Source organism: Temnothorax americanus, unplaced genomic scaffold, assembly GCF_048541705.1.
Source record: "Temnothorax americanus isolate GAGA-0224 unplaced genomic scaffold, ASM4854170v1 Scaffold11, whole genome shotgun sequence".
Taxonomy (NCBI): domain Eukaryota; kingdom Metazoa; phylum Arthropoda; class Insecta; order Hymenoptera; family Formicidae; genus Temnothorax; species Temnothorax americanus.
This window is the reverse complement of record NW_027509242.1, coordinates 4,460,096-4,487,150: the sequence shown is the minus strand read 5'-3', so window position 1 is coordinate 4,487,150 and position 27,055 is coordinate 4,460,096. Positions and strand designations below refer to the sequence as shown.

At 38.9% G+C, this 27,055-nt stretch overlaps 1 protein-coding gene and 1 long non-coding RNA gene across 4 annotated transcripts in view; one reads left to right on the top strand and one right to left on the bottom strand.

Moving 5' to 3' along the window:
- Nucleotides 1–26,621, top strand: part of Sns (sticks and stones) — a 279,018-nt gene extending 252,397 nt beyond the window's left edge. The window contains exons 4-18 of one of the 3 annotated variants that reach the window (XM_077420590.1): nt 5,366–5,554; nt 9,269–9,439; nt 10,096–10,386; nt 11,658–11,957; nt 13,478–13,614; nt 14,338–14,494; nt 14,752–15,054; nt 16,003–16,278; nt 16,645–16,935; nt 17,550–17,728; nt 18,106–18,526; nt 19,396–19,548; nt 20,222–20,349; nt 24,330–24,519; nt 24,854–26,621. In XM_077420590.1, coding sequence (XP_077276716.1) covers nt 5,366–5,554; nt 9,269–9,439; nt 10,096–10,386; nt 11,658–11,957; nt 13,478–13,614; nt 14,338–14,494; nt 14,752–15,054; nt 16,003–16,278; nt 16,645–16,935; nt 17,550–17,728; nt 18,106–18,526; nt 19,396–19,548; nt 20,222–20,349; nt 24,330–24,519; nt 24,854–25,338 — 3,671 coding nt within the window. In that variant the 3' untranslated portion in view covers nt 25,339–26,621. Of the gene's footprint in view, nt 1–5,365; nt 5,555–9,268; nt 9,440–10,095; nt 10,387–11,657; nt 11,958–13,477; nt 13,615–14,337; nt 14,495–14,751; nt 15,055–16,002; nt 16,279–16,644; nt 16,936–17,549; nt 17,729–18,105; nt 18,527–19,395; nt 19,549–19,594; nt 19,751–20,221; nt 20,398–24,329; nt 24,520–24,853 lie in introns of those variants that run through there. The other 2 variants (XM_077420580.1, XM_077420599.1) reach the window with 2 other exon arrangements.
- Nucleotides 2,487–23,603, bottom strand: LOC143905297 (uncharacterized). The gene is made up of 3 exons (XR_013259161.1): nt 21,998–23,603; nt 21,289–21,328; nt 2,487–2,556 (listed from the first exon to the last, which is right to left on the bottom strand). It is a non-coding gene; the product is annotated as an uncharacterized LOC143905297 (long non-coding RNA).
- Nucleotides 26,622–27,055: the final 434 nt, after the last annotated feature.

Here is a 27,055-nt window from a genome sequence, read left to right as displayed (position 1 = left end):
TTAAAGATGTGTGGAAATTTACACCTATTATAGTGGGTCTCAAAATTACCCACTATAATAGTTGTAATTTTACAAAAATTTTTTACTCGGTAGTTTCATAATGCATATTTTATTTATCCGGGGGTATTTTACACGAAGTATACACGTGCGTTGCATTCAGCTGTGTCAATAGCGAATTGATACATTATTGTCGACCGATTGAATGCGAATGCCTGAATGGATGCACAAGTAACCCTCGATAACATACAACGGCTTTTCATTTTGTAATAGGATCGCAAATAATGAAAGGGAAAAAAAATTATTTCGTCAACGACGAAAATAGGGGTCAATAGAATAATCATTAAGTTCAAATTAGTGCATCAATCGCGTAACTGTCGACCATCTTCTCACTTTTCATTTTTCATCGTTTCGAGCTTTACTCTATCAAATTTCATCGAGTATATAGTATCTACTATGCGACTAAAATTTAGACAACTGTGCAACCACAATTTAGACGAACCTGCTACATTTTTACTTTCTATCTTTTCAATTATTTTTTTAGGGGGAGAAATATTACACAATATATCCCATGGGATATCTGCAGATATTAAAACGTTTGTTTTACGAAATTAATGAAACAAATATATATATTTTTTTATTATCTATCTTATCTCACACAGATTCTACATGCACTTTCCACAGTAGTTATGTCTATGTCCTATGTGCGAGTTATCGCGCCTATAAGTGGAAGGAATTCGATCAGGTTAAATGCGATTACGCATTTACGTATAGAGCCACATCCCCTCGTATATAATTATTGCGCCGACGAGCACGGTTTTCTGTATATGCGTTTAATAGAATTCGGCAATAAATCGGGCGCGTACGCCATTCTGACATTAAATTAACTCGTGGATGTGGAGAGAGAGATTGGCGCGCGAAAACCGAGTGCTATAAAACAAGAGCGAACGGCGGATCGTCCGAAATCAGCAGATTGCGTCGTTTATCACCCACTGTCCGAAAATCTATGTATACGATATGCGCAATTTATTCGGAACGACCATTTAACGGTACGCAGCGCATGCAGTTTCGATTTTAAATACCATCTACGGCATACTTAACCGAACGCAACCGCGCATAACGACGTAATTACTGCGACCTCGTCAGGATAAAAAAAGACGAGGGCAAAAAGATTTCAATGCGGGGTTAAATAATTTAAAGTAATTTGTTTGGGATGTACGTACGGGATTACGTGTCGCACAACCACGGCACAATTGCTTTAACTTTTTACATTTTGGAGATTAATTAAAAGTCGAAAATACTGATACGGAATTATAGTTGTAAGAGATCAAGCTAACGATGTCGGGTATATATTTTTAATACAAGTTGTTATAAATAATATATGAATTTATATGAATTGATATTTGAGTGAAGTATTTTAATATTAATTAGTTTCAATGGAAAGGCTATGAAAGACTGGTCGCGTTATATTTATGATATATGTATAATTAAAAATCTTGGAAGAGAGAACGCAGACTTCAAATTTTATTTTTTTAATGTCAGAAGAGAAAAGAGAGGAAAAAAATAACCCACCTAAATATTAACGAGTTTTTCCTACTAATTATAGATAATAATTTATTTTTATATTTCACATATAAATGTATACGTACCATATAAATCTTCTTCCATGTATGATCTTCATGAGATATGAACATCATAAAGGAATTTTATCCTTTACATGCTAAAATATGTCGATATTTTATTTACAATTTTATTTCTCTTTTTTCTTATTTTTACTATTTTTCCAAGCAATATTACAAATTCAATCAATTGTATTATACTCGATACCAAAGTGGCGCCAATAACGTTAATATATATTCTTTATGATGTTCTCTTAATTGCGTTTCCTGAAAATCTTATTCAGAATGTTTTCCAAAAAATAAATTAAAGAAGATAATATTCTTACTAAATTTTTACATTATTACATTTACATACATAAAAATAACATTATTAATGCTAATCAGTTTTTATAAGCAAGTTTATGTAGCTGTAAAATTTCAAATAATTCATGTATCTTGCAATTATATTATATTGCATAATGTACGATGTGATATAGGCACATTCCAGGATTAAATATTTATATTAATCTGCCTTTTCCATTTGTAAAAAAAAGAGCAGTGGATCTGATATTACAATTATATATTCATAATTTTAATTTTTTAAATATGACTATGAGCATAAAAGTAATGAGCTCAAAAATCAAATAGTTTAAAAGAATAAATATTACGGAAAATTTATATATGCATATTATATTTTATTGCTGCGTCTGTTACAATTGCAAATTTAAATTTTATATGTTAATAATAATAAGAGAAAAGGCTTTAAATTTTTCCATTATTTCCTGATATTTCCTGCTTCTACACATTATGTACATATGATATAATATGTAATTTTTATTACAAATCCATTTTGCACTTCAACGATTCAGATAAGAAATATTTTAGTACTCACCGATACGATGTGTATAAGCAGTAGTATAGGATTACAGCACGAAACCATTGACTCGTAGAATGTCTCGATCTATAAAATACAAATATATCTAAATTATAGCAACACTTAAAACGAATATTTCAAAATATGATTATTGCGCGGACGATATATAATATATGCCTAACAAGATATATCTATATTATATTTTTGTAATAACTTTACTTAATTTTTGTAATAAATAAATGATAAATCGCGTACCCCTACGTTACTTGCTGATTCGAAAGATATTCACTCGCAAGAACACGGTTAGTTATCGCGCGCGCGCTAATTACCAGAGGATACATGATGACGCTGTAGCATTTTACACGGCGTTCTCGCGGTGTTAATCGCACGTGATATTAATGCACTTTGCTACGCATCGAGACAGAAGAACGACGCGAAAAGACACGATCATACAAAGATATACGAATCGCTTAACTCTTGCGACGTCTCGTCAGTTAGTGAAGCGAGGGAATTCGGGAGCGGAGGTATAATAGGACTCTGTGGCGAATCACCGAATTTACGTTGATAGACAGCCGTGTCGCTGTGTCGCTGTCGCGAAAAACGGTCGCGCCTCGAGTTTCGGTCGCACGTAGGTCATCTTGTTTGCACAAGATCTTGTTTACAGCAGCGCGCGCGTCAACCAGTTTATTTTGCTCCCACACGAAATATTTAATATAGAATAAATATACCGAATATAGGTATTCCGTTTTCCTTTGTATTTCGAACTGATAGATAATCGACGTACCGGGCTTGAATCGCTCGATTCAAGATCACTTGTACATCATTACCTCGCAATCTCAATACGATAACGCAAGTTGAACGTTTAAACAGCTGAAAATTTAAAGCACGACGCGGAATATACGACGCCAAGTCGACGCCAAGTACTTTCCATAAGTGTAACGCGAGTAAGCATTAAATATATAACAGTCGTCCGTGAATATGTAGTAATATAGTAAAAGCACATTTTGTAATTTCCATTTTCGGTTACTTCTCGAGAAGCGTACTTCGAACGAATAAATCGCGAGATAACTGTGTCTGTGAACAATCCGTCGATATACGCTCACGAGAATCGCAAGGGTTAATCGATCGTTATTTCCAATCGTTGAGAATGATTGCGTTTCAAGTTTCAAGGAATAGATACACAGTTGGAAAAGTGAAAAAATCTGCCGGTTGAAGTTTTTGTGTTAAATAATCAACATATTCATGGATAAATTTAACACATGTCTGCTAATCTTCTTATAAGAATTTTATCTTTTTATTTTAACTTTTTTTTGTCGAACTATATAATGACTTTATTCAACCAAGTTTACTTCAAGCAAGTTTCCTTCAAGCAAGTTTAACGCAATATAATCTTATTTCAAGATTTCCACGTTGAAACTAAAGATATTTTCAAATTAAGAACTTTTTCTTTCTCTGTGTGTATTATAATGTTGAATTAGCACAAAAATTTCAGTGGACCGTTTGGGACATGTGATTTATGTTAAATTTAACACAAGTTTTCCAATATCTGTGTATGTACATATGCGACGACACGTGGAGTGGCGCGCGTTCGTCTTGTTCGGGCTTCGCCGTGCGAATATGATAAAGCGAACACGCGTACGCATCGCGCACCGGCGTACAGCGCGTTTGTCACCATAATAAACAATCGTAACTGAACGGAGCGCCGAGCATTGCGTGCCAGCCGCGACATGGACACGATGTATTTAAGGTATTATAAAATAAATGTACGATAATGTATCGCGAATATTCCGTTCCTTGCATTACGAAATAATTGCGAATAAACAACAGGCCGTTACGCGTTTTATGTGACGTTTGTTCGAAGAGTAGCATTTACGTCACTTTGAACGAAAAGGTATTTACGTGAAATACTCAAGCTGTAAAAAGTCAGTAACAGATCGATATGATTTACGGACAACGCAAATTTTATGCATTGGCCAACTTTGATTGCTTGTATAACTTGAAAGCTTAAATTGCATTAAACTTTATTTTTTTTATACATTTAATTTTATTTTTATATTTTTATAGAAAGACCCCTATTATGAGACAGGATCCTGATATAAGATGGCGGGTTTTTTACATGGTGGAATCAAAAGATGGGGCCTATATAAGGCCTAGCTTTTAGCTTAAAATATCTCATATTAGGATTCTGTCTCATAATATAGGGGTCTTTAGATTTTTTATATTGATTATTTATTATTAATTTTTCAATTCTAACTCGTCTACAGAATACGCTATTAAATTATTGCATAATGGCGTAATTCTGTATATAAAACGCTGTGTATATAAAATAGTCTTCGAAGGAGCGAAAATAAATTCTCCCGTGAAGCAAAATTCGAAGCTAATAATAGATAAGAGGATCTTATTCCTTAATTAACTTCCAGTGGGCTTAAGTAGGATCTTAATTTAAGATTCAGTTACTTTAAAATCGAATATTGGAGGATTATAAAAAATGAACGGTTCGTCCGGTTCGTTTTCATTAAGGAGTATCGATTGCAAACTAGAATATTAACATATGGAATACCTAGCTCGAGCAAGCTGCTTTATTTTTTAAATCAATAAAGTACATGTGTACATATAATAAGAACAAAATAGAGTGACGCACGACTCAAATGTTCTGAATCAGAAATTTAGTATATTGTAAATAATAAAGATTCTTCCTATAAAAAGATATGATCCTATCAACGAAAATACTGTTCATATAATCATAAAAATACATATCACATTTCTTGCGTTATTATACGATAAATTTTATATTTTAAAGGTAGATATTTTTCCATGTGACAAAAATATCATATAAAATTTTTACATATAAAAATAATTCTCAAAAAATTAAAAAACACGTTTTCTCCTGTTCCAGCGCCTCCGCAGAAAGTGGCGATTAGCAATCACCCGAAGAAACAGATAATCGAGGTGAAGGTGGGCGAGTCGCGACGCTTAGAGTGCGTCGTTAGCGCGGCCAAGCCGGCCGCCTCGATCATTTGGTACCGCGGAAACGTAATACTCAAGGACGGCGACACCACTATCGCCGCAATCTCCATCCAGGGCGGTAAGTAGCTACGCCATCCTGTTATATGCACGTTGATATTCGATTACGATAATCCCGCGCGCGAATGAATATATCATGGTTATTACGCGACGAGGATTAAATGACCGCCGCGCCGCATTATACGTATTCGCCAGATAAGCGTAATTCTGTTCTAATAACGCGGTATCGTCTAATTAAATTTCGCCACCGAATATAAATAATTATTTCGGTTACGCACAAAAACAAGTTTTTGAGTTGCCACTATACCTCTTGTCAATATTGATTTTTTTAATATATTTAAGATAACTGTTGCAAACATGCCGTTTATTTGTTTCTTTTTACATTTTTATTTGTGGAAATATGGGGGAACATTGATTGAATTCTTCCTTTATAAATAATTTTTATTAATAAAATGAGTGATAATAGCAGTTATCGACAGATTAATAAGTTGCATTTTCAATAAATATGTTATATTGATGACAAGTGTATCTAGGAACATACAAAATCTTCTTACTTAATCGGATCATTTTTTAAAGGATCTGCTTTATTGACCCAAAGCAGTTTCATTTTAATATACATATTTCTTTATCTTTTCTCTATTTTTGTGTCTTCGCGTAATCAGAAGAAAAATTGAAAAAAAAAAAAAAATTTCTATTTGTTTTTTGACACATAGATGAATGAATATTAAATGCATGAATTGTATAAAAGAGTCTTTTATATGATTACAGTTACACTGTAAAAAATTTAATGTCCCAGAAAATCCACTCTAAATTTTGTGTTAAAATAACACGATGAATGAGTTATTTTAACACAAAATGTATATATATATATATAGAGTGGACTTTCTGGAACATTAAATTTTTTACTGTGTATATTCAAAGACTCAAGAAAAGGCGTCTAAAAAATCAACGTTTTTTCTATAATATGTTCTTTACGATCTTTTATATTATTCAAGTTAATCCAATCCATCGCGTAATCACAAGCTAGACGATATACCGTGAATATATACAGTACTAAAATCAGACTAAACAAGCGAGCGTGAATGAATAACTTTAGTGAATGAATAGCTATATATAGCGTTGCCGATCGCTCTCGTTGAATAAAGCGAGCCGTTCATTCGTGTTCGTTCGCGCACGTTAGCTCGGCTGGCTTGGCTCTAGATCCGGCTTAGCCACCGGCGCACGATATTCAGAGGCGAATAAAAGTGATCTCGCGTTTCGTCGGAAGCTCGACCGCGCGACGCGACGCCGCGCGTATAGAAGTGGGAAAAAGATTGGGACGGCGCGCGGCGGCGGGCGTCGAGACGCCTCTTCCTCTTAGCGCCGTTTCCAGTTGCCAAGAGCATCTTCGATCGATCCCGTGACACACAACCCTGGCCGCGTTCCAACTACCGAAATTGACATTCCTGTCTCCTCGCTCGCGCCGCTGCCGCTTGCGTTTTTACATTCGGCCGGAGACAGCCCGACGAGACATCAAACGATTGCATCGGCCGACTTCGCCGTTTTACCACCCAACCGGGGCGCGCACCCGGGGCTAAAATATATCCCCGATAAGAACATCGATAAATAGGGCGGACGAAAACGAAAAGGGACGCGACGCGACGCGACGCGATGAACAGGGGGTGTTCGTGAAATGAATACGACTAAAATTTTTGCAAATGCGAGTTCGTAGCGCGGTCGGACAGTATAGATAAGAAAAGTTTTTGCGGAACGTGATGCATAAAGACGCTTCATTAACTATTTCGATGAGCAGGAATGAACGAATGAATATCCAATGAATGCATGCAGAAACTGCTATTTCTTGTCGGTGATGAAATATTAATCAGTATCTAGTGGAAGGAAGAAAGGAAGAGAGAAAAGAGAAAAAGTGAGAGAAAAGGAGATGACTTAAATTTTACAAAATGTAAAGCCGTTATACATATAGCGCCAAATAGTTTTAATTAAAAAATAATAATAAAAGAAACTTTTTAACATAAAATAAGCATCGTATAAAAATATTAGAATATCACTGCAGCGTTTGCATAAAAATTTCAGTTGAATACCGTTTTATTGTTTAATTAAACGTATGATTGAGAGTTCAACGTATGTACATTGTAGAAATTTAGCTGCATCGTTTCATGAATGCTGCGTATATCCAGCTCGCACGCTCACCTTCATATAGAGAAGGACTTTTACGAACATCGCGTAACACGAATTTATTATTGGAAAATACACGTAAACAGAGACTGCGATGAATTTATAAGTATTTAAAACAAATTTGCCCTTTACATTTAGCGGATTATTCGATGGAAGGTTTACATTATCGTATTTTAATATTATTCCTTTCGGTGTAACGTGAACATCAATTCCGTCGCAATTTGTAATATGTTTTAAAAACAGGAAGTAACGATTAAATCCTGCAAAGCGCCGTATATAACGAAAATCGCGTGTCACCCATGAACTTATCTTTGTAAGTCGTGAATAAGGCTACTCTTACGAAATTTACGACACAATAACGTTTCATTTTATACTCGCGCGATAAAAATCGCCTCCATTCCTCGCGAGAAATTGTCTAATACTTCGAATGTCTTATCCGACGTTAGCGTAACGTCAAACGTCACTCAACGCAACTTTACATTTCCGTAAGTAATTGATGCGAGAAACGTTTGAATCGTCTTAACGCTATACATCTTAGATGTGCGCTATTACAATCTAACAACTGCGAGGCTGCGAACAGCGTGAAACGCAGGTCTATATATGTGCAGAAATATAAATCGCGCGATCGTCGTCGTTTCCTTTGTTACGCGTGCTCGCATTCTCGCTCGTCATTCCAATAGCCATGCAGCAATCTTTCTCCGACACCGTTATACGCATCCAGTCAAATCCCGTCGCCGTTGCGTTGAGAGCATTTGTGTTCCCCGTCGTGTATTCCGAAAACTGTGTAGATTGCAACACGCCGGAATAAAGAGTCGTGCGTCGCGCTTTTGCGTAAAAGCTTGTCCGGAGCTTTTAACGGAGATTTAAAAAGAGAGGGTACGTCGCGAAATACGTCGCGTATATCTGTCTAACGTAACGTTGCGTTTACTCGCAACTTTAATGTAAATTACAGGTTATCTTCATGCACGCCGCCCATGAATAATTCAACTTTCTCCGCGAGTCTCGAATTAATTCGACTATATCTTTGCAGCTAGATAATCGAGTGATTAAGGCGCTTTGAATTTCGATTAAGAATCAATATCGCGCGCTGAAATTGATAAGCGTTAAAACGTTTGCCAATAAATACGCGATGTAGCCGAGAGTATATTCTAATTTTCTTAAATGTATACTTAAAATTAATTACAAAATTTAAAAGAGCCACAAAATATACGTAATACAAAGAGAAAGCAATTTTTTGCTTTCGAAAAATTTCGGAAAGTTAATCAATAAAATATCAATGTAAGTAAAAAGTTTAAAAAAAAATCAGAGAGAAGTGGGCTACAAAACAAAAGGTCTTTTCTATAACAATTCCCTTTCAATGCGTGCAACCAAACAATAATGAAAAAAAGAAAAAGTGGTTAACGTTGCTGCTATGAGATAAGAGTAAATGGCAACTGGAATCCATACGGCAATTTGCTATTCCGCATTCCGGAAATTCTTTCAAGTAACATGAAAGACAAAAAAAACGATAATCGAAGGGAAATAGTTAATTTCGCGGCTATAAAGTGGAAGCAGGTGGCAGGTGGTATTTATTTCGCGATTTGCGCGGACAATGTTGCAGATAAGGAGAAGCCCGGAGAGACGAAGGAATTGCTCAAGTACGACACTCACGGTTCCATTACCATCATGCCTACGGCGGACGATAATGGGATGGATTACACCTGCGAGGCCAGCCACCCGGCAATACCCATAGACAGGCCTATGCGGGCCACCATTAAACTTTCCGTTTTCTGTAAGTATACGGCGGACATAGGTGTGCTATATAGAAACGCGCTCGCGTGATCGCTTATGCCGTAGCGTGTCAACGTACTCGACATATTGTCGTGAAAAAAGCATATAGCGAAAATTAGAGTTTGTATCGCAGCGTTACCGAAATCACCGAAACAAATCGACATTAACTCCTCTGCAAGTTTACGCTCTCTTTAATTTTGCGACTCTCTTTATTTAAGGAAACTGACGCGAGTCTCATTTGTACGTGAACTGCAGAAAGAATGCTTTTTATGTAATATAAGATAGAATAACAAGAGTCAAATTAGAACTGCGGTAACTTTGTCAATTTAGAGATCGCGGTAACAGCGAAATTATTTAGCGTCGCTTTCAATTATCACTTAAATTGATGTAACAAGTTAGGTTGAATTTATTATGTAATATAATCCTCGGGATGAATTGCAATTCGCCTGATATACCGAATTAGAATCTGCGCGATGCAGATTCAGGTATCCGTGTGTAGAGCTCTTCTAAAATCTCGCGTGCACGTCGTCTCTTTGAGTTATTCGAGCTGAGACTGACTTTCGATCCCAATTATCCGGATTATGTTTTCAAATAAGTTTCGTTAGCCTCTAATAATAACGGCGCAATATACCGACGTCTACCTGCCTGCCTTCGCAGATCCACCTGGCCAACCGTACATAGAGGGCTATACCGAGGGTGAGACGGTGCAACGCGGTCAAAACGTGGAGCTCGCCTGCCGATCACGCGGCGGAAACCCGCCGGCGGAAATTGTCTGGTACAGGAACGACGAGAAGGTCACGGCGGCCCATCGCCGTGGCCCCAGCGTCAGCGAGAACGTGTACTCGTTCATAGCACGAGCGGAGGATGACAAGGCTCGGTACAGATGCGAAATCTCCAACATCATGAGCGTGCAGCCTATGAAAGCGCATGTCGATCTCACCGTGCTTTGTAAGTGTGTGTGTGTGTGCGCGCGCGCCTGCGATAATTATGGCGCAATTAGGTAGCGGTAAAAGCTGTTGCAAATTGCATTTAGAGAAACGTTCCGAGAAACCCTTCATTCGTTCTCTGTATATTACCACCCCTCATATAATCGCATGTTATTATCGTCTCTTATGTTAATCGAATCGAATAATAGGCTTTGATTTTTAACACGTTTAGCAGCGCGTGTATTTTAATTCCGTCTATATGTAATTATATTTTATGATCCTTTTTATATTAATACGAAACGAATAATCGCGCAAAATACCTCAATTTAATTTATCCACAGTTACGTTCGACGACTTCAGATTTTATTTTGTTTATCGTATACTGAATTAATTTTAAAGGGCGATTAATTTTAATTGATATAAATTTAAATGAATCTCCTCCAAAACTGGAGTAAAAAAGAATAGAGAAATGTGGAAATTTTATTACTCTTATACGACGTCATTTTTTTTTCCGTTCTTGAATCTTGCAGAATGCGTTATATTCTCGCGAGTGATACTTGAGACGTATTTAAGGTGTTAGAATATTAACGTTGCCTGGGTGCCTGTCTGTGGCACTCACCATTACTTTACCGCAAAGGCGTAGTATTGCGCGACGTAAGGTTGCACAGCGTATGGACGATCTCTTGCCGACGGAACAACCGCATAAATAATTCCGCTTCTCTATTTTCGTCGAGGCTATACGTTCCCGTGCCCAAATTGAAATTTTGCTAACTTTATGTTCGCGTGATATATGTGGATAAAAGCTCGTGGAAAATATCGTGGCTGGCTTATCGTATATATACTCGCGATTAAGGGCGAATGCTTGTCGACCGTATAGTTGCAGTTATTGACAGCTTGTCGGTAAACTTTTATTTCATATTTTTACGACCGACGTTTCAAAAATGAAAATTGACGACGCAGCGGAACGACATTAGTTTTTCGAAGCTCGGTGACTTTCAATTCCCGGAGATTTGCTTAATATAGATTATCAAAATTACAGTCTCGTTATTTGTTAAATATCTTTTTCTGATATCCGTCTCTCTATCGTGATATACATATTTTTATCCGCTAAGCGTTTGTATTTATTCTATCTGTTCTTGCTCTAAATATCCAAATCAATCATCAGGTATCCATATGTCTGTTTATATCCATTCTTTATCTATACTATTTCCACCGTGAATTTTTCTGAACCGCTGTTCGGATGAACTAATTCGAGCTTTTTTCACGCGCTTACTTTTGCGATTTTGCCTACAGTCGCGCCCTCCGAGGTGAACATCAACGGCCCGACCGAGGCGAAGGCGGACGACCAGGTGCTCATTACTTGCACGACGGAGAACTCGAATCCGCCCGCGGATATAAAGTGGACGGTGGACGGGCATAATTTCGAGAGCAACGCCTCGAAGACGGAGCCGGCGCCGAACGGTGGCTGGATCACCAGCTCGAACGTGACGTTCAGCATTAATCGCAAGAGCCGCAGCATCGTCGTCATCTGCCACGCTTCCAACGCCAAGCTCACGGAGAACGTGGTCGGCACGCACACCATCAACGTGATATGTGAGCGTTCCTCCCTTCTCTATCGTATATACAATTTTCGCTAGAGCACTCGCGGTATACGCAGAGGCGTATCGCGCGTTGCAGTTGTAACGAGAGACTCCAGCACGCTTCTCGCCCGCGGCGAAAATTTAATTTCCGCCTGGCGTCAAAGGACCGTGCTACGGATGTACCGGAACTGCTGTGAGATATCTTTCGGAAGGACCTTTCAATTGCCAATTGACGATATTTAATTTTTTCAGCGGCCGCGCATATCAAATAAATCTTCGTTGAGATAAAATCGAGATAGGATTAACTTTAATTGAAATGAAAAACGAAATTTTCAGTTGATTATATTTACGCTCTTCGGGCTTCATTTGTGAATGCGATTAATCCTTTTCGTGGATATTCTCGTTAAAGAGAAACCCGCCATATTTTAATATTTTCAAATAAACATTAACATTATTTTCAAATAAACTTGAACATTAATATAATTTTAATAACATTTGTATGGAGACTGTATTTCTCCTTTTATCTTCCGGTCAAAAATGCTATCTTTGTCACAGACAATATACAATTCCGACGCGTATGATAAAATGGGTAAAGCTGATGAGTCTATCTAAGATAAGTTAAAAAAATAAAGATTGATTTCCCCAAGACGAAATATTGTAATGCACACATATTTTTTCTTCGAGTACATCGTCGAAATAATAGATATCGCGTTCCATCTGCTTCAACGTTCTACAATTTGTAACATTGTTTAGAAAATTTGGTAACGATGTTGTTGCCCGTGTTGCCGTTGACATCTTCGCGACACGCGGCAACAAATTAATCGACCGCGCCGCCGTTATCCGTGGTCCCGAAACACGCATACGAACGCGCGATCTCGCGAATCCGATGGTCCAGAATTCATTTAACATATTCGACATTACGTCATGTTGGCGCGCATGTGATACACTCTAGCTCGCAATAATACAACCGTAATCGACCGACATTAATTTCCGCCATAAATAAATAATCCTTGTATAATCAACTGCGTTTTCAGCTTGTAATTACATGCATTAAAATTATTCGCTGTCTGAATATACTAAACAATTAGTGGCCGCCAATCCATATACCGCTCGGCAATCCGAGACTGCAATAACGAATGCCACTCGTGTCCAATAATGTAACTGGATTCAACAAATAATCCTTACAAATTATCGTTAAGCCCTTTACCGAATGTTGAACGAACAATGAGACGAAGTCGACAAAAAAGGCGGAGAGACGAGTGACAAACGTGCGAAGTGTGACGTGATAAAAATGAAGGAGAAAAATTCGTGTTTCTTTTTTTTTCACCACACATTCGTCTCTGGCTTACAAAATTTTTCTACTGCATAAATCCATTTCTTCTCATTCGCGCCCTGGCTTTTGATGGAGATATTTTTTAAATCGTGCGAGAGTGTAATAACAAATGTCAAAGATTCATAATGCGTGAATAGTCAAGTAATTAACAAGTAATTGACCGATTGTGATCGCGCGAATTTATTTGATACATCTTGCAGATCCACCTTCGAAACTAACCGTCACTGGATACGAGGAGGGCACGACGATAGTCGCCGGGACGGTACTGAAACTCATGTGCACCGCTACCGCGGGTAATCCGTTGGCCACGTTAACATGGTACAAGAACGACCGTAAGGTACGTGAGCTCGTACAAGGGATCGTCGTAAATCTAGTTGTGGCGAATTATCACACAGACTCAAAAGAAACTCCAAAGCGCAAGAAAGTCTTTCCTCGTTTTTCTAGCCTCAAAAGTTGCACTAATTATTGAAGAAACAACAATAACGGAAATAATTATTCTGTATTAGATTATCCAGTCTCAGAATGTTTTTCTCCGAACTAACGCTTGATTAAATATTCGAAAACGATCTTGTGCATCCACAGATTAAAACTCCTATTTTAAATAAATAGAAAATTTTAAAACAAAACTCGCTTTTTGAAATTGTAATAATTATTGAAATTAACGATATTAACTCTTTCTCAGATGGAAATTTCAAACAAGAATGGTGAAAATTTATAACTCGTAAAAGTTATCCATTTTAAATGTGATTTTATATTTAAAACATTTTACAAGTTATATATATGTATATATATATATATATATATATATATATATATATATATATATAACGCCATATATATATATATATATATATAAACATTTATATATAAACATACAAAAATTAAAAAGCTTTAAAAGTGCAAGAAATGAATCTATATATATATATATATATATATAGATTCATTTCTTGCACTTTAAAGCTTTTCAATTTTTGCGATCATTTTGGTCTTTATTAATTTAAATATTTTGATGCCCGTGTCACCGCGTAGATCGTTATATTAACATTGTCTTATATCGCAGGTACTCGGCACGGTGAGACAGCGTGGAAATCACGCTGTCTCGAACGAGCTGACGATGCTCGTCAACGCGTCCGACAACAATGCCCACGTGCGATGCGAGGCGACGAATTCCGCCACCGAGATCCCCATGCTCAAAGTTCTCGTGCTGAAAGTCTATTGTAAGATATGATACTCATCCCGTATATTCATTATCAGAATCCTTTTGTTGTGTTTTTATCGCGAGGCTTCACTTAGATCGAGGGAGAGACGTCAAGTTTCTCCGGTATAAGAAAAGCTAAGCGCATAGACATGATTGAACGACGCTGTAATTACTCGCTTTTTCTTCAACGTCGCGTCGCGAGTCGCGAATCTCGGCGGCAGCTATACGGCAATATTTTAAACAGCGAACCGTCGACTTTCTTTCCACCCCCTTCAGTTCCGCCCGAGAGGGTGAAGATTAACCGTGAGCCCCAGGATTTTCATGCCGGCCAGGAGGGACGTCTAATCTGCGAATCGAGCAGCAGCAATCCCGCCGCTGAAATGTCGTGGTGGAAGAACGGGATACCGGTGCCCGGCGCCAGGAACAGCACCAAGCCCGGATTACACGGCGGCTACCTCTCGTCCGTTGAGCTCTCGCTGGACTTAACCGAGGACATGAACGGCGAGGTGTACACCTGCGAGGCGAAGAACGCCGAATTGGGGAGATCCAGCCACGACGCGACGACGCTGGACGTGCTGTGTGAGTGTAGACCTAAGTAGATCGCTCCTAACAACATAATCTACACACCTGGCGAGATATCAGCACGCATGCACGATCGGTGCCCGGCGCGCGAGTGCATTCAACCCGGAAATCTCTGTGGAGCGCGAATGCGCGGTATAGTGCATCTCTCTCTCTCTCTCTCTCTCTCTCTCTCTCTCTCTCTCTCTCTCTCTCTCTCTCTCTCTCTCTCTCTCTCTCTCTCTCTCTCTCTCTCTCTCTCTCTCTCTCTCTCTCTCTCTCTCTCTCTCTCTCTTTCTCTGTCTCTCTCTGTCTCTGTCCACAATATATCCTGCATATATCGAATTGCGCTTGCATAAATTTATTTGCAATTTATCTGCGATATCTCGTATGTACAATAACAATCTGCGGCGTACAATAACAATCAATCGGGTTACAAATGAGTTGAAAAGAATGCAGAATATAGGTGAGATTGCGAAGGGAAAAAAATTAATCTGCTATTTATTTTTATATAAGCTTGTTGCAAAAATATATTAAAAATATACACCGATACGCGCGTGATATTAAGAAATTTCTATGAAACAGATACATACTATATAATAGATAGATATGTAAAAACAAACTTTTACATTTTTTTCATACTTTCTAGAATTGTAATTCTGCTGCTCGAATATACAATAACGAATTGTTGAATTTTTCGTTTTTAATTGCATGGTTATGCGCAGGAAATGAAAGAAATGAAACTGTGAAACGAACATTCAAAGTTGTGCGTAAACGTGAAGAAACTGAAGCTACACAGTTTTATCAAATAGCAAGTTATAAAAAATGCCTCTCTTCCACGACAATACTTTTTTGAAAATTATATCAAATGTATGTCGACTCGAAGCTATTTTTTAACATCTTGCCCGATTAGATATGACGGAAGTAAAACACGATAACGTGACTTGCTTTTTCTTTCTTGTTCCATAGACAAGCCGATATTTTCGCCGTTAGACCCTTCCGAATTAACTGGCTCGGAAGGAGAGCCCTTTGTAATTTCCGTATCGGCGAGGGGCAATCCCAACACGACGGAATACACGTGGACGAGGGATGGTCTGCCGTTGGGTAGCAGCGGTAAGAGAATAACCGCGCACGGTTCCACGCTAAATATCACGAGATTGGATCGTCACGACGCTGGCACGTACATATGCGAGGCGCTGAACAAGGAGGGAACCACCTTTTATCAGCTAAATCTGACCGTGCAGTGTGAGTAAACAATATACAACCCGCGTGTTTTAATGCGCAAATAAATTCTATTACGATATTATCGCGATTAATTTCGTTTTATAAAAGAAGTAATATTTGACGTCTTAAAAAATTTCTGGATTAATTTTAATGTGTCTACAGGTGATCGATTATCCGTCGCAATTTTCTCCTATCTCTAATATTTTGCTCAATTTCTTATAATTACTTTAATCTTTCTTTAATCCTCTCTCTCTCTTTCTCTCTCTTTTGCTCGATTAATGATTTTCTTATACGCCAAGTGATTTTAAAAAGTCTTCTTTAATACGCAAAGTTGTTCTCTAACATGTGAATTACAATTCATCGTTTTGCTCGTACGACATCCCGCAGATCCGGCTAAAATCAAGCGCACTTCCTCGTCGGGGATAGTTTATCCACCGGGTATCGAGGCGAAGCTATTCTGCGAGGTCGACGGCAGCCCGATCGGCGACGAGTATGTCACATGGCAGAAAATAGGATCGAATCCTGAACTGCCGGGACGTTATTCGACGTCTTTCGTCAATCGGACGTCGTACCTTCACATAGAATATCCCAGCCAGGAAGACGTCGGCGAGTATCGATGCAAGGTCAACAACGGCATCGGCAACGTAACATCGGATCCTATTCTATTTATTACGAATTGTACGTAGAGTATTTTCAAGAATTTTTATTTCGATCATTTATATATAATAGTAATACTATCGAAGTAGGAAGTAGGAAGTTTATTTTTAAGCGCGATTGAGAATGAATGATAAAAATTGTCATTTAGCTATAATTGTCATATATATGTATCATATAATAATGATGACTTAATTGAAAATATAATCGTTGTTATATTTTTAGAAAAAAGTAAGCGCGAGCGATTCATTTAGCATGTAAATAAACTGGCAACATAGAATCGAGAGAATTCGTGTGATTAATAATATTGACTTTTAGTTTCAATATTTATACAGTAAACAATTAATAATAGTACAGTGAAAAGTGTCCTAATTATTAATGTTAATAATTAAATATTATATATTAATATTGCAATAATTATGTTTCAGTAAATATAATATCAATGATAATCAATAGTCAATAATAGAAGTTCAAATCATCGACTCTATAATTGCAAAAATGTCGACGTTTAATTGCATCTCAACAGAAAAACCAATTATAGATACACGCGTAATATATGCATAATATATTCGTGCGGCGCGATTCACGTATCGGAATGTGCGCGTAATAAGGAATTTACTGGTTACTTTTATGCGCAGTTAAACCGGAAATGACGAACACCCCGCTGACGCGAAAGGCAGCGGCGAACAAAGGAATAAACGTCCAATTGTTCTGCAAAGCGCGAGGATCTCCATTGCCGCGTTTCACTTGGATCTTCAATGGGAAAACTTTATTGCCGAATGCAACCGAAGATAAATACAGTATCACTCACAGCGATGTAAGTCGCTTTATAAGATGTACTTATCTCTTAAATAACGACTTCCTTTACCGTTATATCTCCTTTAGAGCCTCCGCAGTATTGTATCGCGTACTGTAAATCTTGTTCTTCGTTTAACTTCGAACGAATTTTACTTTGATAGAATTTCCATGTCGGACATAGTTAAGAAGATATTTACCGTTGTAAATTCGAAAGTTGTGAAGAGGTCGCGACACCCGATTAAAATTTTGCCAAGAGAAATAATAACCATGTCGTTACAAAGACTATGCACTCGAAAGCGCGTTATATACCCGAAATATATTTCTGATTTTAACGTCTTGATAATATTTGCGTCCTTAACGTTAAAGTAACAAATTAAGCTCCTCTACGTTCTCTAGCTGTCGGAGCTCTATTCGGAAACGATGTTGACCATCTATCACGTGAGGTCGCAAGACTACGGCAAGTACGAATGTCGTGCCCAAAACAAAATGGGATTGTCGACGGACGACATACTTTTGGACGTCACGTCGCCGCCGGACAAGCCGAGCGACTTGGAGGTCTACAACTATACGCACGACTCGGTCACGTTAGCCTGGAAGCGCGGTTTCGACGGCGGCCTGTCGACGTCCCATCAGATACGATGGCGACTGGCGCAGGATTACGAGGATCGCTATTATTACCTGGACGTCCCGCCCGGCGAGTACAAGGCCACTATATCCGGCCTGTCGCTGGGGACTTATTACGTGTTTAGCGTAAAGGCCATCAACGAGAAAGGAGACAGCGGTTTCTTGCCGGATCTCCTCAAAGTCCAGACGCTTCGTAAGTTGTAGACCGCTAAACACCGTAGATCGCTTCCGTAATTCGAAAGCAGCGACTTCCCAATACATTACGACGTAGCATAATCTACAGAAATCATAATCATGAAGCTCATTCTCACGGAGATTATGATTGTTCTTTTTCTCATGAGCGAAGTATCTATCTGCATTAGACCAGTACATCGTTATTCACGCTACATAGTGGAAAATAACAGCTTGCTAAATCATTATGCAGATCATCGAGACATAATTAAACGCGATTGCCCCGCATCCACGTAATTAATTGTACTCGGTAATTAGGTTGATCATGTATTACGTTACGTACATTTAGTGTATTTCGTGAATGTTCGCATGGCATTTATATCGTGGGTTAGTTGTAATAAAGTACATTGGACATTACATAGCATAGCATTTACAAGTATATCATACGTGTAATGCAGAGTGATTTTCAGCATGTTTCATTCCAATGGTCAATATCAGTACGGTGACGCTTAGCTTTGAAAATTTTTTTGACACAGTATTTTTCCCAACGCTTCTAAGATAGAGAAATTACAGGCTTGACAAGGCAATTATGGTCAAAACCGTATGAATTGTCGCGCGTAACTGCCGCGTATTGTTATAATTATTTTACACCGGTGCGGAAACACAATCCAAACAGTTACTTGCTTGCCTTTTGTTTAAGGGGAAATAATTAATAAGCAAGTACGTAGTTGCTATTCGACCTGTTTAATTACTGGCTGCAAATCATATTAGCGGCGTTACAGCATTCCGCAATAGCCGAAGATTTCGAAGTTGAACGTGTGACTAACAATGTAGACCGACTCGTTGCATGAATAACACAAACCGGTGATGGGGCATTGGCTTGGGTTACAGGCGAGGCGCCACCAACCGAGTTGACATCAAGCGAGAATAGTTCCTCGTACATCATCGTCATTATCATCACTGTTTCCGCCTCTGCTTGCCTACTCATTGCCGCAACCATAGTCTTTGCTACAATAAAGTCGAAAAAGAAGGTCCAGCGTGCTGGTAAATATAATATCTATCATGTGTTCTTTCTCTCCTATTTCCCTAGGCCCGAATAAAGAGGAAAACCTACCGGACGTCCTCTCGGAAAAGGGCGACTTTCCGATGAATTATATCTATACGTTAGCGGCGACTTCCGTCATCATTTTTATCGTTAATGTCTTCATCATGTTGTGGTACATAATACGAAAACGAAATAAAGCTCGTAAGTTTGCGACCAATAATAATACTTAGCGCACACGCGCTTCAATTTAGAAGATTAGCCCAACGTTTGGCTACAGCCGCGGCAGAAGATGAGTCCAGTTTACTTTCCTAATAAATTTTGAAAGAGATTTTAAAGTTAAACGAAAATAACTCGCAGTACCGCAGTAGATTATGTAAATTAAGTAAAGCTGATTAATAATACTATAATAAATATATCTCTATAATATGGATTGCAATTAATTAAAGATAATGAATTCATTATTTTATAACTTTATACACATTTGGTTTATTGCTGTGTCTTTTTAAATGTTCATGTATCAAGAAAATTTGCGATTTGCATGTGTAATTAGTTTTAAAAAAAATTAAGTTAAATCGTTTCAATTACATTCGTCTTCTGCGCGTGCGGCCCTAGCTGTACTATTCACGTCTCGCTTTGCTATTCACATGTTCACCACGTGTTATCTTTGCATAGGCATTAATAAGTCGCAGACCGCGGATATGTATGCACCGTCCACCGTCAACGGCGACACCATGACCGGCGAACTAAGTTCGATGTCGGACGAGAAGAGCGACGTCAACTTCGACGCTAATGATTACGTGGTCAGTGCCATCAGTCAGTATGTTCTTAGTAACAAGTAATTCCGGAGGGTAGGTTTGAGTTCTAGCAACACTTTTTCTGTTCCGCTACCCCTATTACTTTCGCCACTCTTTCTCTCTCTTTTTTGCTCCTCGTTTCTTTCTTTTACCCGTCATTTGATTTCTGTTTTTTTTTTTTTTTTACGGTTCCATTTACGTTCTAACGCGAGATGTTGTGTTAGATAATAGAATAATGAGCAGACTGTCCTAACGATACTGTCTCTTTGCTCCTAATTTTAGCTTTAATAATTTGCATCGCATCATTAAGCATGATGTTATTTCAATTATCGATTATTTAAAAATTGCTTTCATGCTCACAGTCAAATCTGTAGAAACTTTCTGGTTACAAAGCTAACTTTAATAATTCGAAAAGTTACTCTTTTGTTTAAATTACAGTTATTTTTTGCAGCTTTGGCACACCATAGCACGTACTTTTATTTTCGTATATAAAGCCCCGATATTTTTTATAATATACCGTCACATATTTATATCATGACGATCTCATGTCATTCGATCGCAGAGTTCGGCTAAAGGTAACTATCCTCAGGTAAAATCTAACGTATCTCTCTTAAAAAATAGCGCTATGATGAGAACAATCTTAGTGTTAAACGCTCGCAACATCTTAATCCAATAAGATATTTTTGATATCGTAAATTCTCTGCGAAATTTCTTCACAAGACCACTCTAACATGGCTTTTTTAATCATTAAACACTCGCCTGCTTTCTCGCAGTAGCGTTAGACCTCGCATACAATGGAAGTAGGAGCAGTAACGAGAGAGTAACAAGATATGAAGTAATCGATGTTAACATTCGATCGCGAAGAGAAAGAAATGTTGATATGGTGGTTTCAATTTCTCGCATTAATCCGTTATTTTACAGCAATAAAAGATTTATACGACTCACCGAAATGATGTGAAACTGAATATCAGCGCAGAACGTTGATCTGTAAATGAAAACAAGAATTATATACATATATAAAAAAGTTATGTTTATTTTATCGCACACAGAATACAAAATATATCTATCGTATAAAAATTATTTTTCTAAAAGTAATCAACCCAGAGATACTTGAAACATTTTTGAAACAATAATTCAGTGAGAGAAAAATTATATTCCGTGCAAAAGAAATTAAGTGAAAAATATAATCGTTTGCAAATTTGATAAAAATTATATTTTTCATTTCTATTTACTTACCGTTCGGTTTTCATTATTTTGTTATTTAGTCAAAAAGTTATTTTATTATTTTTTATTGTTTTATTATTTTATATTCTCTCTGTTAAAGATAGAGTTAACGAATATAGCACGCACGAAATATCAAATTTATTACTATTGATCGGGCAAGAATGCGATATGAGAACACACATATAACGTGTGTATAGCTTATTTTTTTGTGATTCGCGGTAAACTCGCTTTTTCGTGATTATGAGCCGATTTCACAGTCTCCGATTAATTTGATCCTCCGATTAAACTCACTCTGCATCTCTTTCTAACTGTCCCCCTTAGAAAGAGCAGGCGAAGAGTGAGTTTAATCGAAAGATCAAAGTTAATCGGAGACTGTGAAATCGGCCCAATGCCGGGTAATTTAATCGAACGATCGAACAAATTTACTTACCACGCAGAGTCGTTACGCCGTCGCCTGCATTTTTCCGTTTTCGTTTCATCGCGCGCGGGAATCGGAATAGCGCACTGAGATGAATATACGGCTAATTACGGTCGCGGCGATGCTAATTAACGCGACACGACAATCGCCCGCCACTTTGCACGGCACCTTTGGGGCGTTTATTGCATTCGCGACAACGAAAAACAAACGTAAAAAGGCGACGATCGACCGCGTTCCTCTGTCCGGTCGCAACTTTCGACGTTCATTACGCGCGATATAACGGCGGTCGTTACGAAGTGAGCAACAAGCGAGAGATTCGGGCCGCGCGCGGACAACTTCACGCCGGTTCGCGAATGTCGCGCGACACAAATCTCGATAGATGACGATTAACATATATAATCTGGGTATTAGACGGTTAATCGAGCTGATTAGCGATCGCAAACAATAAGTACTGATCGACCCGATGCGCTATTTAGAAGAGCAGATAACGAAATAACCCGTCTCGATAGTTATAGCCTCCCGCGCGAATGTCGAAAATGAAAAGACGCAATTGAAATAGAACGATCCGATTAATCATCATTGTACATACATATGACGTTAATATGATACAATACGATGCTCATCCATTATTTGTTTCGGCACTTCCGACGTTTATTGTACTTACGACGCGTTCGGGACGAGCAAGTAGCGCGAGACGCAACCGATTCTTCGATGCCATTACGGTGCACACTGCACGGTGCACCGCGACGTTGGGAAGGATTCGCGGGAAACGCGCTCAACTTCACGCAGATCCGCGGAGAGTCGACATATACTATTTAAAGAATTAAAAGGTATACTAAACGCCACAATCGATACGAATATCTATTCAATTACTGGCGGCGATGAGCCCCGAATGAGTATACCTATAATGTCGAAATAAATGCGTTTTTTAACAAATAGACTGTGAAGTGCGTGAATAACGCGGAACGAGAACTCGACCGAAGAAAAACATTTCGGTAACGCGACGTCGAACGGATGCGATTAATCTCGCGCGAGCGTATACCTACATGTTAATACAACGCGATGATCGCCCATCGTTTCACGGCATTTCCGTTTATTTCGCACTCGCGCGACGCATCCGGGATGAGTAAATATCGCGACACGGTAAATATCGCAATAAATCGATGCTTCGGCACGTTGACGTCCGTTACGTGTGTATAACGCAAAACGTTGAGGAAAGATTCGAAGCGCGCGCCGGCAACTTTAATTCACGCCGCTCCGCGAACCGCGAACTACGATCTAAAATCTAAATTCTAAAAAGATTGATGAAAATGAAATTTATATTGAATTACTGGATCCCACAATTAACGTGGGAATCGCATGCGCGATGCACTTTGAAAGAGTAAACAATATTGAAACGATGTCTTTTAATAAATAGATTATCTTAGATCACATAACTGTAGCTATATAATATGCGAGACGAAGGGAAGCGCAATATCGGAGAACGCGGCTAATCTCGATCGCGTGTTGATTTAACACGCCACGGCGATTATACGACGCCGTTCGATTAATTAGAATTATTTGGACTTAACGATCGAAACTGATTCTCGATTAAGTGTCGCTAATTATATATAAGCGATTACGGATTTTATGATTATGTTATTAATTTGTTGTAATGATATAATAGTATATACTGTTGATAAATCGCTAATTACAGTCTTATTATAGATTGATTATATTATTAATTAGATTAGTAAAAGTAATTATTAGATACTTTAGATATTGTTATTGCCATTACCTTTGTAAAATTAATGCGAAGATTTGAAATGAAAGCGAGGCCGATTGTAAATGTTAACAAACGCAAATTGGATGTATAATTTAATTATCACGATTAAAGTGTTATCGGATTAATTGTCAGTATTCTGATACTAACAAGCTATCATAAACAACTCTCACTCCACTACTCGTACTTCCATTGAATAAGATCTTTTAAGTACAAGAAAACACTTGTTGAAACTTGTATTAATATATTAATTACAAAGGAGGGCGTGAAACACAAGGGCTTAAATAATAAAAAAAAAACAATTAAATTATGCACACAAAAAGTAATATTTTTTAAATCTATATTTAATATCTCTAATTATAGGAACAGTGTATAACAAAATAATTCTCTTATATATCATAAATAATATGTATATTGATTGTATTATTATAAGAGGGATTTTGCGATTTATTGGAGCAAAGTTTCAAGACAAATAGATTTAGCTTCCAAAGTCCGTTTCATGCCTGTTGTTTGCAAAATACAATACCGGATATCGGACCACAAATCACAAATCAATTTGTCGTTTAATTTGTTGTATAACAGGACGAGGGGCGCAAAACCGCAGCTAGCACGTATTTAATAGATCAAACTATGCAGGATTTCGGGAAAGGCGGTTTAGAGATGCAGGTTCATCAGGGCACCCTCGGTCGTCGCAGCAATCACATGCAGACGTCCATGAACATGGACTCGCCACCGCAGCGGACCACCGCCAGCGGGACTCTCTCGGGCACATGTAAGTATTCATAATTAAAACGCATATAAATACATAAACCGCGAACCACTACATTTTTCATATACTTCACAACTTTAAATATACTCCTCAGTTACTACATTTTCAGATATACCAAAAAAAACTATTCACATTTTTTTTTTTTTTCTCTGGTCATTGGAAATAAAATATTAAGAAATATTGGAATTCCAAACGCGAAACTTGATGGGGCGCGGTGACGCAAACCGTATCAATAACATACATGGAGCCTGCTGATTCCTCGTCATTGTTTCTTCGGCCATCTAACGTCTATGTAAACTTCCGACACCTTCTAACGTCCCGTCATCTAATGTTACAGTGTCAAAGTCGAGTTACATTGGCAATCCGAGCCCGGCGCCGCCCAACGACGTGAGCTTCTACAGCGTGGAGATGGACAATGGCGGCCGGGGGTACATCAGCTACGACGGCAATCCGAGTCCGGCGCCGCCCGCGATCGATCCGACCGGCGGGCCCTATTATCCTTCGTCCATGGGCTCGACGGGTCACATAATGGGTGGACACATGACGGGGGCCGGCACCGGCACCTTGACGCGCACCAGGACGCTGCCGCGTCCCGTGCCCCCGCCCGACGTCACCGTGATGACCGCGGGTACCAAGTCGCCGATACCGCCGTCGGTGCCGCCGCCGCCCGCCACGTTCGCTCGTGCCGGCGCCAACAACGGCGGGCCCCATCCGCATCCGCACTCGCATCCGGCACCGCCGCCGCCGTCCTGCCAGAGCCATCCGCTGTCGACGTTCGCGGCGACGCCGACCTACTCCGACATCGACGGTCATCTTGTCTGAGGCTCGCCGATCTTCGGGCCCAGCTCGACGCGCGGCAAGTATCGCGCCGTCGCCCAAAACGAGGACGACGAGGACCGCCGGCCGGCCACGGTCACGGAGAGGAGCACGCGTCTCTGAACGACGCCGTGCGCCGCGATGATGGTTCCTCTTCCGAATCGTCCACGTCGTTCGCGTTATCACCGATCATCTCCCTAAACGGCGGCGACGGCTCGCGCACGACGGCGTCGCGGCTGAAGGCCCTGCCACTCATCGTCATGCGCCCGAACAATCTCTTGAAAACTGTTTGGTGCGCGAGAACGAAAGTACGGCGAGGTGTGTAAATAGAAAGAGAGAGAGAGACATGAGGCAAAGAGAGATAAAGAACGTTGATGCGGGAGTGAGAGAGTGGTGCACCAGGTTCACGCTGTAAACAGCCTTTCCCTTCCACGCGGTTACTTTCTAGACGAGAGGAGACACGCGCGTGGGGCTCTCCTACGCGATTGAATTCTAATCTTAGGGGTACACATGTATGTATAATTGAACGCACGACGAAGAGCGATCTTGGAGAAGGAGAGAAAGAGGGAACGATCGCGCGCCAGCACGCGCGAGCATTCCCCGAAAAGCACGAGGATGGTTTTACCGTACCTCCTCCGCTGTTCTTCTGCCTTCCCCTTCCTCCTTTCATCTTTATTGTTTTCCGCGCTCTAAACTCTTCGTCTTTGTCCGCTCGCCTTAGCGTTATTTAGCGTAACTCGCTAAACAGCGACGTAATCACGATGCATCGAACGATCGAGCTCCAAATCGACGCACCGATCGTTGAGGAAAGTATATTTTTTCTGTAAATACACGCATAATCCGAGAGGTAGACGAGAGAACAACCCCGCGATAATTTCCTCGGTTGCTTCGTGCACGTCGGCACGAGTACACTCTTCGTCATAGCGATTATGTTTAGATATCACTATGCTGGTATCAATAATTGTCGGGAAACTCGCGAAGGATCTTTGAAATATCAATACGGGAAGTGATTCTTCCTCGCTCCGACCGTGACTGACGCCAAAACGCCAATTCCAAATTTCCAAGTGTGCAATCATAAATTTTCACGATCAACACTGACGTTATTGTCACTATAAATATCATGGAATATATTCCCTTTTGGCACTAGAATAGCCAATATCATGCTATGGTATCATATTTAAAACGCGGAAGAAAAAATACATTCAAATCACTTTTTTTATTTCTTGTCTCTATATATATATATATATATATATATATATATAACAAGAAGAAAAGGATTATATTTGTTATCATATATCTTCAAGCATTAAAAAGATATAAATTATATGTCTGTAGCATATATATCAAGTAATATATATATATATATATATATATATATATAGCTATACAAAATTATTTAATATATATATATATATATATATATATACATTATTTTTTCATAAAACACCAATCTTTATTTGAAAAATTAGCTCAGCAAAAGCAAGCTGTTTCTTGCAAGCTTTTTTTAATGCACAAATCTATCCGTCTTCCAATTTGACATTGGTTATCCTAGTTTCAAGATACCGATTTGATCGGTATTAGGTTTTTATGATCACGACGCAAGATCAGTAATATTAATTTCTAAAATATTTACAACACTTAATTAATGATCGCACAATACTGCCCCTTTAAAGCTCGCAAAAGTGGGTATATCCGTCATGACCGTCCATTGTTTACTTTCGCG